Source organism: Megalops cyprinoides, chromosome 19, assembly GCF_013368585.1.
Source record: "Megalops cyprinoides isolate fMegCyp1 chromosome 19, fMegCyp1.pri, whole genome shotgun sequence".
NCBI classification, from domain to species: Eukaryota; Metazoa; Chordata; class Actinopteri; order Elopiformes; family Megalopidae; genus Megalops; species Megalops cyprinoides.
In genome coordinates, this window is record NC_050601.1 from 24,704,721 (window position 1) to 24,716,709 (window position 11,989).

The 11,989-nt window shown below is 42.2% G+C and overlaps 1 protein-coding gene across 1 annotated transcript in view; it reads left to right on the forward strand.

Annotated features, from left to right (window-relative positions):
• LOC118794207 (TOM1-like protein 2) overlaps positions 1 to 7,981 on the forward strand; it is a 29,934-nt gene extending 21,953 nt beyond the window's left edge. Inside the window, exons 13-14 of the mRNA XM_036552412.1 lie at positions 5,137 to 5,173; positions 5,468 to 7,981. Coding sequence (XP_036408305.1) covers positions 5,137 to 5,173; positions 5,468 to 5,616 — 186 coding nt within the window. The 3' untranslated portion in view covers positions 5,617 to 7,981. The remainder of the gene's footprint in view (positions 1 to 5,136; positions 5,174 to 5,467) is intronic.
• The last annotated feature ends 4,008 nt before the right edge of the window (positions 7,982 to 11,989 follow it).

An 11,989-nucleotide genomic window follows, 5' to 3' on the forward strand; every position in this document is an offset into this window, starting at 1 on the left:
TAAGCCGCCTGGACAAAGTTTGGGTTTTGTGGGGTTCCTTTTTTTTGGCCGTTTTCACACCTTATTTTTGAGAGTGGAATGTCCGCCCGCCCGCTCTGCTTCCGGGCCCGTCTCTTAGTGACGGTCCCCCGCCCTCTCTGTAGCTGTGAGTCACCGTACCGATCTGTGTCCTCTCTGAGCCCTTGTTCCGGGGACCCTCCTTCATGTGACGCGCTCATGAGCCATTTTTTTGTCGTTGGTTTGATTCAGCGGAGGTTAAAAGAGGGTCACGCACACCTGGAGCCAATAGACAGCTGGCTTATAAACCAAGGAATGGTGAGGATGTCACCAGCCCCAACCCCCCGGCCTGCCCTGCCCCTTGCCTCACCTGGTCCTCATTTCCCACCTGCCCACCCATCCCCGCACACACCCCCACGCCCCCACACTGCAAAAAGCATCCCTCCTAAATACCCTCCTTCCCAATAGAGCACTGGAACCAGGCTGCTGCTGACTGAAGCCAAATCTGGCTAATGCAATGGAGCACAACTCCTCAACCACTCAGGTGGCGTCACACTGGCGTCTGCCCTGATTTCACTGCCTGGATTTCATGTGTTGTCCAAGGCGGAGATTGTCCAGACAAGACTTTCACTCTGTGCTGCACCTCTATGCCCCTGGTTGTTTGCTGTGATCAAATATGGCACTGTGCTCCATTCTCTATCCGTGCTAATCTGCTCAGTTTTTAGCGTCAACCCAGATGGAAGTAGTTCCACAGTCTGATGACTCCGCCCACATCTGGCCAGCTCCAATAACAATAAGCTGGCTGAGGTGACATGAGTGAGCACAACTAAAAGAGATGGAAAATCACCCACAACATGAACTAAGTGGGCCGGCCTGGATCCAGCTCTATAGCAGGAGGGGGGGTTTAGCAGTAAAAGGGACACACCCACACTTCCTCCAGTCGCAGCACAGGGGAGGACTGGGGTTAGACTGCACCTGGGCAACAAAACACACTAAAGTCACAACACTTAGAAAGGTTTCATTTTTTTACAATATTCATTACAGCATTTGTAGTTCTGTCTATTTAATTATATTACTGGATTGGTGTCAGAACATTTGTACTAATCTCTGTTATTATAACAAATATGTATTTAAATTGTGCATGGTGCTTTGTTTTTGTAATTATTTGTTTTGGGACGGTATTTAGTTGTTTGTGGCTAAGGAAGACAGAACCGAAAATGTTTTGTGGAAAATGGTAAAATGACGTGCAGACTCACACAAATGCTCAGTCACACACACACTCACTCATATATACACTCACTCACCTAGCTACAGGAACAGCAAGCTGTGTACCCTGTGGGTCTGTTAGGCAGACGCACTCTCACCCACCCACTCTATCACTCACTCACTCCATGCACAAATGCACTAACACAAACACACTGGCTCATTCACATGTTTACACGTATACCAGCACACACACACACGCACACACACAAAGACTCATGTGTGTGGCAGACTCAGTCTCTGTTACTGTTTACACTTATGTCCCCGATTCACCCTCACTGTCGCAGCAATGAGGAAAATTACAGCACCTCGTTCAAGCTGAACAGCCTCACATATTTATTAGAAAGAGCAGGAGTCGCTTAACTTTCCTCATTAATGTCAACAGTGGGGGACTCCTAGTGTACAGCAGCTTTGGCCTGGTCAGATTCTCATCCTTACATAACATTGCTAATCTGTGTAGCAGAGGCCTGTATGCAAAGCAGCCTAAAGAGCTCACACTGCATAATTTCCATTATAGCGCGATGTGTTCACAAGCGAGACAGGTTACACATTTTGCTCACTGGTACAACTATATTGCCACATCTGGGATTAGAATCTGCAGTCTCTCTCAGTGGCAAATCCAAGATGCTTTGGGATGGGAGTAGTGTCATTATCCTTGATCATTGTTTCTTAAGATGCTCACACTCACTGGTCTGGGAGTGTGGTTAGCCAAGTCTGACACTGTAGTTCATTCAACTTGACTGGATACATTTCTGTTCTTTTGTGTGGGAAGTTTTCTCTGGATAGAAGTGTCTGCTAAATGAATGTAACGCAATGTAAAGACGAATTCAAAAGCCATCAGCAGTCAAAAAAATACAGGCTTCTGTTAAAATTGTGATGAGTAAAAGTTGTTAATGTAGCTATCCTGTTATACTAAAACCTCTTGAAGTACACTTTTTTTTAGTAGTTTTCCTAGTTTAGTAGTGTAAAAAATTCTTTTTTGGTGTAATTGTTGCTCAGTCTCAAATCCCTTTCTGCTTACATCTGCAATGTGATCAGACCTTTGAACTCTTGAAAATAAGCAAGATGGATGCATTTCAACTTTGTCCTCGTTGCCAATCAAAATTGGCAGTTCCTTTTTTTCAAGGTTTTTATGGATGGATGAGCAGATAAGAGAGAGAACACTTACTTTCTCTGTGGTCTTTAGAGGAAGTAAGTTTGAGTCCCTTTCAACACCAGTCTACATAGTTCAGCCTCCTTTTGCTAGTTGATTGTTCCCTTTAGTGTTTTATGCTCTTCTGATATGTTAATTGGCATTTGTGATGCAGACAGATACATTATCTCTTTAAGACCTCAACGGTATTGAAGCTGCATTGTAGTGAAAAAATGGAACTGCCATGGTGGTGCATTGTGGGACTTGTAGTCTGGAAAGGAGAAGTTGGCTTCATGCGAGCAGTTTGCACTCCCCTTCAGCACTCCTGCCTGAGTAGGCATTAGCAGGTGGTACAGCTGAAGAAAAAAATGGAGGAAAAAAGCTAAAAAAAAAAAATTGTATAAAATAAAATCACTCTGAGTGCTTAAACTACCGAATAGTCTTCAAAACTGTCAAACTGCTGACTCTCCAGTACTGTTCTGTCAGTCACTGAGGAAAGGGATTAAGGATGGAATGTTAGAGAAAACCTGCAGTCTTCACAGCCAGTCACACACCCCCGCCCCCACCTCCCCCCACCCTCTCCTGAATGCTACACCTTAAGTGATTTGTCCATTCAGACTGGGCCTCACACTACATTACCCAGGTGTAAACAGTAATTCACCCTGCTTTAAAATATCATGCAAAATCTCATGTAGTTTTTATTTTATGTGTGTGTGTGCTTGTGAGTGCATCTATGTATATGTTAGAAAATATGTCATTTATGGCCCCATTTAAATGTTTTATGCATATCTTGTAGAATATATTGTAAAATGAATTATTCCATGTTTTTGATATATGCATAAAATTACTCATGAAGTAATAAAGATGACAGTAATTGATTACATTTAACAATTTTATAATTGATATTTTATATACTCCATATTTGCCATGTAACTATTATGTATATGATATATTTTGGATTGCAGATATTCCCATAGGGTTATTTTTTGGTCATATTTTGCATGCCTTGTTGCACGCCTTCTCCTTGAATGACTGGTTTGTGTTTTTTTGGTGTGTGTGTGTGTGTTCATGTGTGTCTGTGTTCTATGCCATGGCGTGCATTTCTTTACCATTTGCTTTTTGAGTTGGGTTCGATTTGCAGGCTTGGTGTACTTTTGCCGTTTGTTTGGTTTTCTCTCAGACCTTACGTTGAAGCTGCTGTTTTGTTTTTATTTTATTGTTGTTTTTTTTTTTTTTTGGTCGTTTGGTTTGGTTTCGCGCCCTCCGCTTGCGGGCTGGTCTCTCGGCCTCGCCGGCCCCCTGCGGCCTGTTCGCGGCTTTCGCCCTGTAGATCCCCGTCGAGCCGTCCTCTGTCATGGAGGGCGTTGAGGAGTGGCTCTGTACGGACGTGGTGAGACGCCTTCTACTTTTGATTCCACCCTCCTTGCCTGTGTGTCCTTCTTTTTGGTGTGAACAACATCTCTTTCTTTATAAAACCCTTCCTCTAATCATGTTTCCCCCATAGTCACAACACTGTGATGGAGTAGGAGGGAGGTAGCTTGAGTATATTGTACTGCTAACATTCTGCTTAACTGGCATTTGCGTGAAGTGAGATGACATCATGTAACATCAAAGCAGTCACCTACACGGTATCGCTCATTAAATTCAGCCTTATTCGATGCTGTCCTGATTTGTTCTTATAGCTGTCCAAGATGAACTACTGAGGAATGACTGTCTTGGATGGATGGATGGATGGATGGATGGATGGATGGATGGGTGGAAGGATGGATGGGTGAATGAAAGAAGGAGTGGCAACTGTGTTGGGAACAGTTCTACTGTCACATTTGTTGCCAGTGAAACCACGTTGCACCCAAGATACCCTTGTTCGAACTGTTACACCTGGCCTGCAAGTGTCATCTGATAATGACCAATACAGTGTTGTCATGCAGTGTCAAAGAAAAATGTTATTATTTGTCATGGAAAATGGTGCAAATTTCTTAGTAAGGGGGAGAGAACCATGAACACTCGGTCATTTGGAAAGAAGCCTAGGAACGTTATATGTGTGGGCCAGTGAATTATAAACCTGCTATGAAGGGAGGACGGCAAAAGCTTGTAGAATGCTACAACCATTCCATATGATGCGTACTCATGATTCAGTCTGTTTTGCCTAACTCAATGAGAAATGCCATGCTGTGCTGACCATACACTCCCAGTCCCTTCTGGCTCTCTGTTTGGGAAAGAGTCGGGTGGTATATCGATTTCTGAACACACATGGCTTTTGTATTTGTGAGGTTTGCATACATGTGTTTCTGTGATAGGAAAGGCTGGTCCCATCAAATGCAGATTCAGCCTCACCGAGGTCCATCTGTGGGCGTGGCATCCTGTTTGTGGGTGTGGTCACTCATATATGTGGGGTGTGGTCTCCTGTGTGTGCAGTGTTTCTCCTTTTTGTGTATATGCGTGTGTTGTCTCTGACACGCGACTGGTGTCTGTAATGTGTAGGTCCCTGTGAGCAAATATATGTTCTTCCTGTGGGGGGCGTGGTCTCATGGGTGGGTGTGGTCTCCCGTATATATGGGCAATGGTCCACTATGTGTGTTCACCACAGGAGAGGAAAAGTAGCACAGACGGGAAAGGAATAGCTAGCAGCTTCGCATAGGGTGCTCACAGTTTGGCTGGAGAGGGCTGTAGTTGAGTTTGTGTCTGGAAGATGGTGATTTGATCCGTTCATTAATGTCTTTTTCTTTCTCTCTCCTGATGAACAGAAAGGGGATGACGCTGAAGAAGGAGTCACAAGTGAAGGTACAGGCCGAGAACACATTTGTTTTTTTGTTTATTTTTTATTGAGATTCCCACATATGGTCCCAGATGTCTCTGCACATCTCTAATATATTTTCGTAATAATTATGGAACATCATTTGATCTGATTAAGTGCATTTAACTACATGTAGTTTCAGATGCAGCACCATGACAGCAAAGATATTGCTTTTTAATTTAAATTTACTCTCTAGTGTTCTTTCAGTGATCATTGGTGGAACTTCTGTACACTGTCATTCACTGATATAACCTGGTTCTGCTCACCTTTCCCATCTCCAGAGTTTGACAAGTTTTTGGAAGAGAGGGCCAAAGTTGCTGAGACGGCATTACCGTCGCCCCCTAGTGGAGACCCTGGCCCGCCCGGGAATGCCCCCAGCAGCAACCGCAAGAAAGCTGAGAGGTCCGAGGACACCCTCTTTGCCTTGTAGATTTACTGCAGCCCCCCCTCTCCAGACCCAAACTGCCGCCCCCTGCCCCAGCATACAGTAACAGCCTCCCACGGTACCACCTTTGCCCCTAAATGCACCATCCCAAGTCCCAGGCCACGGTCATGACCCCCAGACGTGGGGGGGGGTGGGTCGCAGGTGTCCACAAGGTCTGCTCTAAATGCTACATTCTGCATTTCTTCATTCTGACATTTCAGTGTCTGTCAGGGATGTATTTAAGATGGTTAGAATGGACTTCATTCCCACTGCCTGAGGGAGATTACCCCGGCACTGAGTGAGAGGGGTCACGACCATGGGGTCCTTTCTGTTGCACGCTCTTTGTCGCCCCCTCTGGCCGCTGCCGGTAAAACTCTTTGGCTGAAGCAGTCGCAGTTGGCAGCTAGCGGTAGGGAAGTTTGAATCATGAACATAATGGATTGTTTTGAACAAATATAGTGTATGAATTTTTTTGTAATAAGTATTAATTGTTTTTAATTACTTTGACTTAATTTTCTGCATAAATGTGTTTTAAGAAAGGCCCCGTTTGACACAGTGATTGTAAATGTGTAGATTTGTTTAACCCATTTCAGTTGATCAGGAGAATTCTATTTCATATAGCGCTCTTAAGGAATTGTCACAGAGCACTTTCCCTGAAGGTTTACTATGGGGCTTGCTGCATTTTGAGTTCTCTGCAGTACTGTAAAGTTTGTCCTTTGGTTTCTTTGTTCTGTTTGTTTAATTGAGAAATGCCATTCCTGGGGGTGGGGGGCGTTTATGGAAGAGTGGTTTAGTATGTCTGACTGTGTCCTCTCGTTGAGTTTAACCACGCTGGGGCCCTATTAGCTGTAATTAACGAGGCCCAGGAGCTCAGTTGGCCCAGTTTTGAAAAGGGAATGTAAAAAAATGTTTTTACTGTTTCCTGTTTTTTGGTTTCTCTGAGGTAACTTCCTGTCTTTGAGTGTATCGTTGTAAATACAGGCAAATCGCAGTCCACGCCCGTAAACTCCGCTTCAGTGCGCTTCTAACAGACACAGACTGGAGCATCTGCTTTCAGGGATGCACAAACCCTGCTTTCCCAAAGGTTACAGTGTCCATTGTATCACAGATTCAATATTGCTCAATATTGTCAAACAATACAGCTGAAAATGTTAGAGCCAGTGTTCTATAAAATGGCAGTCACAGTAATTTTTCAAAAATAATCTTAAAACTATGATAAGCCAGTCTGCAATCTGATCTTTTCACAATGACCCCTCCTTGGCATAAAGGAGGACAGCGCCCTGTCAGTGATGTGAGTGTCTCGCCGACGATTTTGAAATTTGGCAAAAACGGGACTCGCCTGACTTGACTTACTTCAGCCTTGCATGTCAGGCATTTCTGCAGTTCAGTCGTAAAGCACAGAAACACACTTCAGGGAAAGGCTACCTGATACTGAGGTTTTTTGAATAAAGAAGCCAGTCTTGTTCTCAGACTCAAGGTTAAGAAAGTGGCCGGAAAAGACCAAAAAGAAACAATTGCACTGAAGTTATTTAATAGAATTAATTTGTATAATATATAGAATAGAATGTAGTTCATTTGGCAAACTAAAATACTTAGATTTCTTTGGGGTTACTGTAAAATATGTATCTATTATACATAATTATATGTATATACATCTGAACTTTGTGAATAAAACTCAAAAACTGAATAGGCGTGCAGTTCCAAGACATTCTGAATCAGTAGCAGATATGTAGGTTGTTTTTACAATGAAGCTGCGTGACATACCAGCAGAGTTTCTCCAGAGGTGCATATACATGCTCATTAATGAGAAACTGCAGTAAATTTTTTTAAATGAAATTTCTGGAGCTCAAATAGGATGACAGATTTGTGAACCAAAAATAATTAAAAACCGATAAATGAACTAGTTAGCTATTGGCACGGATTCTAACGACAATTTGCTTTATTCTTAAGTTGGACAAACAAACTTAAGAATGCTTAACCTGTGCAGTTTTTTCATGCACTGCATTATAAATTTGGCATAATAATTATAACAAACAGTTTAAGACCTGAAAAACCATGCCATTCCAATAAGGGAGGCTTGCAGTAAAGGATTGCAGTTTTCTGATGCGCGGTGCAACGGGTCGCAGTCGTCCTGGGTGCTGCACACATTCAGGTGACTCCGTGCAGAGAAAAAAAAAAACATGGTGTGCTGAAGCGAACATGCAAACAGTGTTGGAAAGACGTTGAAGGCCGATGTTAGGTTGGGTCGCAGGCTGCGGCAGGATGACACTCCGTCTCTCCATCTCTCTCCACCATACTGCTCAACGGCCACGCTGAAGAAGCAGCAGCTTTTTCTTTCAGCACTACTGCTGCCATGGCTAATCAGCCACCTCCTGCATGGTATTTCAGCTTATGACACTTTGACGTGCCGACAGGACCTGAGACACACTTGCTCATGCGACATTCTCTTGTCAGCTTCTGCAACCGACTTCTTGTACAGCAAACTGTAAATGAGTTATTGAGAAAAAAAATAAGCTTCTCATTAATAAGTACCTAAATCTGTCTGTTATTTAAGGAGATCTATTTAAATGAATGAATAGGCTTCCTTGCTTGCAGATGAAGTGGTGACCTCCATTCCTGTAATCGTTCTAGAATGTTAGAGGACATTGACGTGCAACAAGGTTAAATTATTTGTAATGTTTGTTTCGAGCATCGATGTTCCAAAATGTGTTTTAGCCTATTGAAACAGAATAAAGTGTTTTGAATTTTTTTTTTTCCTGCAGCTCATTTTGTGGAATTTTCATTTTGTGGAATTTTCACTTTGCTTCAGTTTTGCTGTCGATTTTGCCCGAGTGATTCTTTCTGAAATGTATGAGCACATTGGAGTACAAAATATACAGCGCTACATAGATGTTTGTATAGCTAAATCATAAGAGAAAACCCTCTTCCATACTTAAGTATTGTACTTATAATGTTTTATTTGTGTTTTTTGAGGGCTTTTGTGTCTTTATTTGCCTAAATGTACTTATTTATGTACTATACACGTGTGTACATATTCATATAAACATAAACTTGCTGTAGCAGCAATGGTATATATACATATGTGGGTGTGTGTCTGTTTTTGTATCTGTCAGTAATTTTACACTACCTGTTTTCAAAACAGCCTTCATGTCAGGTAATAAATGGTTGTAAATATGGAGCCAGGGGTGTTGTATACATCTGGTGACTGGATTAAACAGGTTGGGTTAATGAGTGAGGCTTAGCCTGCACCAGTGACGTTGTGTCAGGAAGCCTTTGTCTGGAAATGGTTCTACACACCGCATGCCCCGGCTTCATGTGAGGTATCTAATTGGTCACTGCTCCCTCAGCAACTCCTGCCTCCGAAGAAGGCAGAAAAGGGTGTGTTCTGGGTTTATTTTTTGGGGTGCATGTCTGCTCTGTCATCCAATCGTGGGTGAGCATTGTCCCAAGATGCAGAAATGAATATCACATTCATGATTTCGTAACTCAAGCCAACAGAGCTTTCTAGATGTAGAAGTAAGCATCCTACACCACATTATCCATTATCTGTCTGCTGGTCAGGCAAGGAGGGGTGGGGGTTTCCCTATAGGATAATGGAATTTTTCCCTACTGGAATTACGTTAAAACTGCAGTGGCTGACAGTGTATGTGTGTGTGCGCGCCTTTACTGGAGTAGGAGACATCTCTGGTGTGTATACGCCTGTTTGAAATACCACCCTGCTCTTACATAGGATTACCTTTAGTTTTAGGTGGGTAGATATTAGGCATCAGTAAAACAGAAACATAGTGTGACCTGTTTAATGGTTTCCACAGCTCTTTCAGAGGGGAATTGAACCACTAAATACCCCTGTACTCATGTTCTCTAAATTGCCTCAAAATCTCCAAATTCTCCCATTGGTTCCTCAGTTTCTACTTGCTAAGTGTTGGTACATGAAATTTTATCACTCCAGGAAATGAGGAGTGAGTGAGTACTTGACCTCTGATGCCCTTTGAGTCAGTATAATTTTTTTTTTTGCCAATATGAACTACAAAGATATGTGTAAGTGGCCATCTTGGACCAGATCATCCTGTTTTTCCACAAGAGAGTTATTATTTCTTCAAGTTTCAGTTCAGGTGGACAGAAGTCCCTTCAACATTGTTGCCCCCTGCCTGGGAGCCTCTGCAGACGTAGCAGGCTAGTGTTAAACTCTTCTTTCCTTTTGAATGTGAAATGCACACTGGCGTTTGTGTGACACTTGGATTGGCACAAAAACAAGAAAGATTTCCATATTAGCCTGCTTTATTGCTTAATAATAATTGCTCTTCTCTGTGGATCTCTGTTATAGTAAAGGCGAGAAACAACACATTTATAAAATTGCAGTTAAAGTATACATTGCTAGTCAGTTTGTGTTTCTGCAAGGGGGGTTGGGATGAAAAGAAGGCTGTTGATTTTTAAGTAACCTCACCGATTTTAGCATAATGATACATGAGGGTCATTCCCTCTTCCAAATAGACAGTGTTTGTCAGTCTGGTTCCTGTCAGTCTTTTGTCAATGACTGGCAGTGGGATTAGAGATTACTCAGTGTGACCAAGTCTTGACCTAGATGCCACCTGCCTGATGAACATCTGAAGGAGGGATTATTAAGGAAATCCAGCAGATGTATCCTGGGTCAGATCTGAAGGTGCCAGAGAGGATAGCTATGCTCTGTGGAAACATGTTGACTGTAGTTAACAAATGATAGTAGACTGAAAGTTATCACTAATGCTTCTGATGATTTTTTAGCACAGTCAGTGGAGGAACATGCGCAAAACTTGGGTAAATTATTAAATTGCAGCAAGAAGCACTGGGAAACATTTTCATATTAAAGATGTCAGGACAAATTTGGCTAAATCAAGGATAAACTGACCAATTCACATTCCAGAGACATGCAATCTGGATATATGAAATACAGACAAATACGAATTAAACCAGGAACTTGTTTGATAAATGTATCTATTCTCTCATGTATGATCTTGCATATAATTCCACACCAATATTTACTCTACTAGTGTTTTCCAAAGCACTGCTTGCACCTGAAGCTTTGGATGCAGATCAAAGATATTTTGATGTTTTGATCAAAGATGAACAAAGCACCCAACTGAAATAACTGAACTATTTCCTTGTAGAAAATTGGAAAAAAATTGTCTGGAAATGGGAATGGTAAAATTCCGCATTTTTTAACCTAAAGAAAGTCATTTATTTAATCTTTCACTTATGTATTACTCCAATTACAATAACAATAACAATGATAATAATTATTATTATTGAAATGTTGCCCTTAAAACCTACAGTGCAACCCCTTCTGGGAAAAAGTTTGGAAATTTGCAGACACATGTCTGGGTATAATATATCAAAACCTAAAACAGACTTGATGAGCAGTGGACAATTGGACTGTTGCGTTGAAATTCAAGAAATGAGAGAAGGAGAAGTAAGCCAAACACTTGACCTCCCTCGTGTAAAAAGGGGTGCCTGTCTAACCAGCCTCCCGGCTTTATTTGCATATTTCTCACTTCCCCGCATTTTCAGCAAGGAGCTCATCGCGTCAGTGCAGCTCCAGTTTGGCGGCACGGCAACCTGTTGTCATGGTGCTGCATGAGAGCGGCTGCTCTCCTCCCTTTCAAAGAGCAGTTTCAGTGCTATGGTCGGTCATTGACCCACATCTCACTTTTGTATCACCTTTGTTTTCACCGTTCGTTGAACTCTACTGTCTTATGACTTCTTAATATGTTTTATTTCTTTTTTAAGTGTTTTAAGTTTGACTGTTGTAAACAGCAATTTTCTTTTAATGTTGTTAGAACTAAATAACGTCGATCCTTTAAAAAATTATGTTGCAGAGGAGCAACGGAAATAGAAACGTTTTCTGTCAGAATTATTCTTATTCAGAATGACACATTCGTATATCCTTTTTACGTTTGTCATCACTTTTTCGCTCCGTTTAGCTGCCACTTTTTTTGTTTGACGTCTCCGCCGACTGCTTTTGAGCTCTCTTTGTCCGTGAACCTAAAAAATGATCTCCCTTCATCCTTCTAGGAGGAATAAATGATGTAATCACGAAGCCACAGCTGTGATGTCATATCACCCCACTCTGTGATCAGCTCCCTTATTGGCCAGTCCCTCTGGTTCTACAGGAGGAGTCATCCCTGCAGGGCAGACAAACTTCTCCAATAATTGGCCCACCCCCGCTGTCTGTGATTGGCTGAGCAGAACAAGCCTACAAATGAATAGTCTTAGCGGCAGCACTCAGCGAAATGTTTACGGTACTCCTGCAAAGGAAAGCTTCTGTGGTATTTTAATGAGCACATTCTCCTTGGAAATATAATAACAGAAAAAGAAGGAAAACAACAATGTTATTGTCACCATA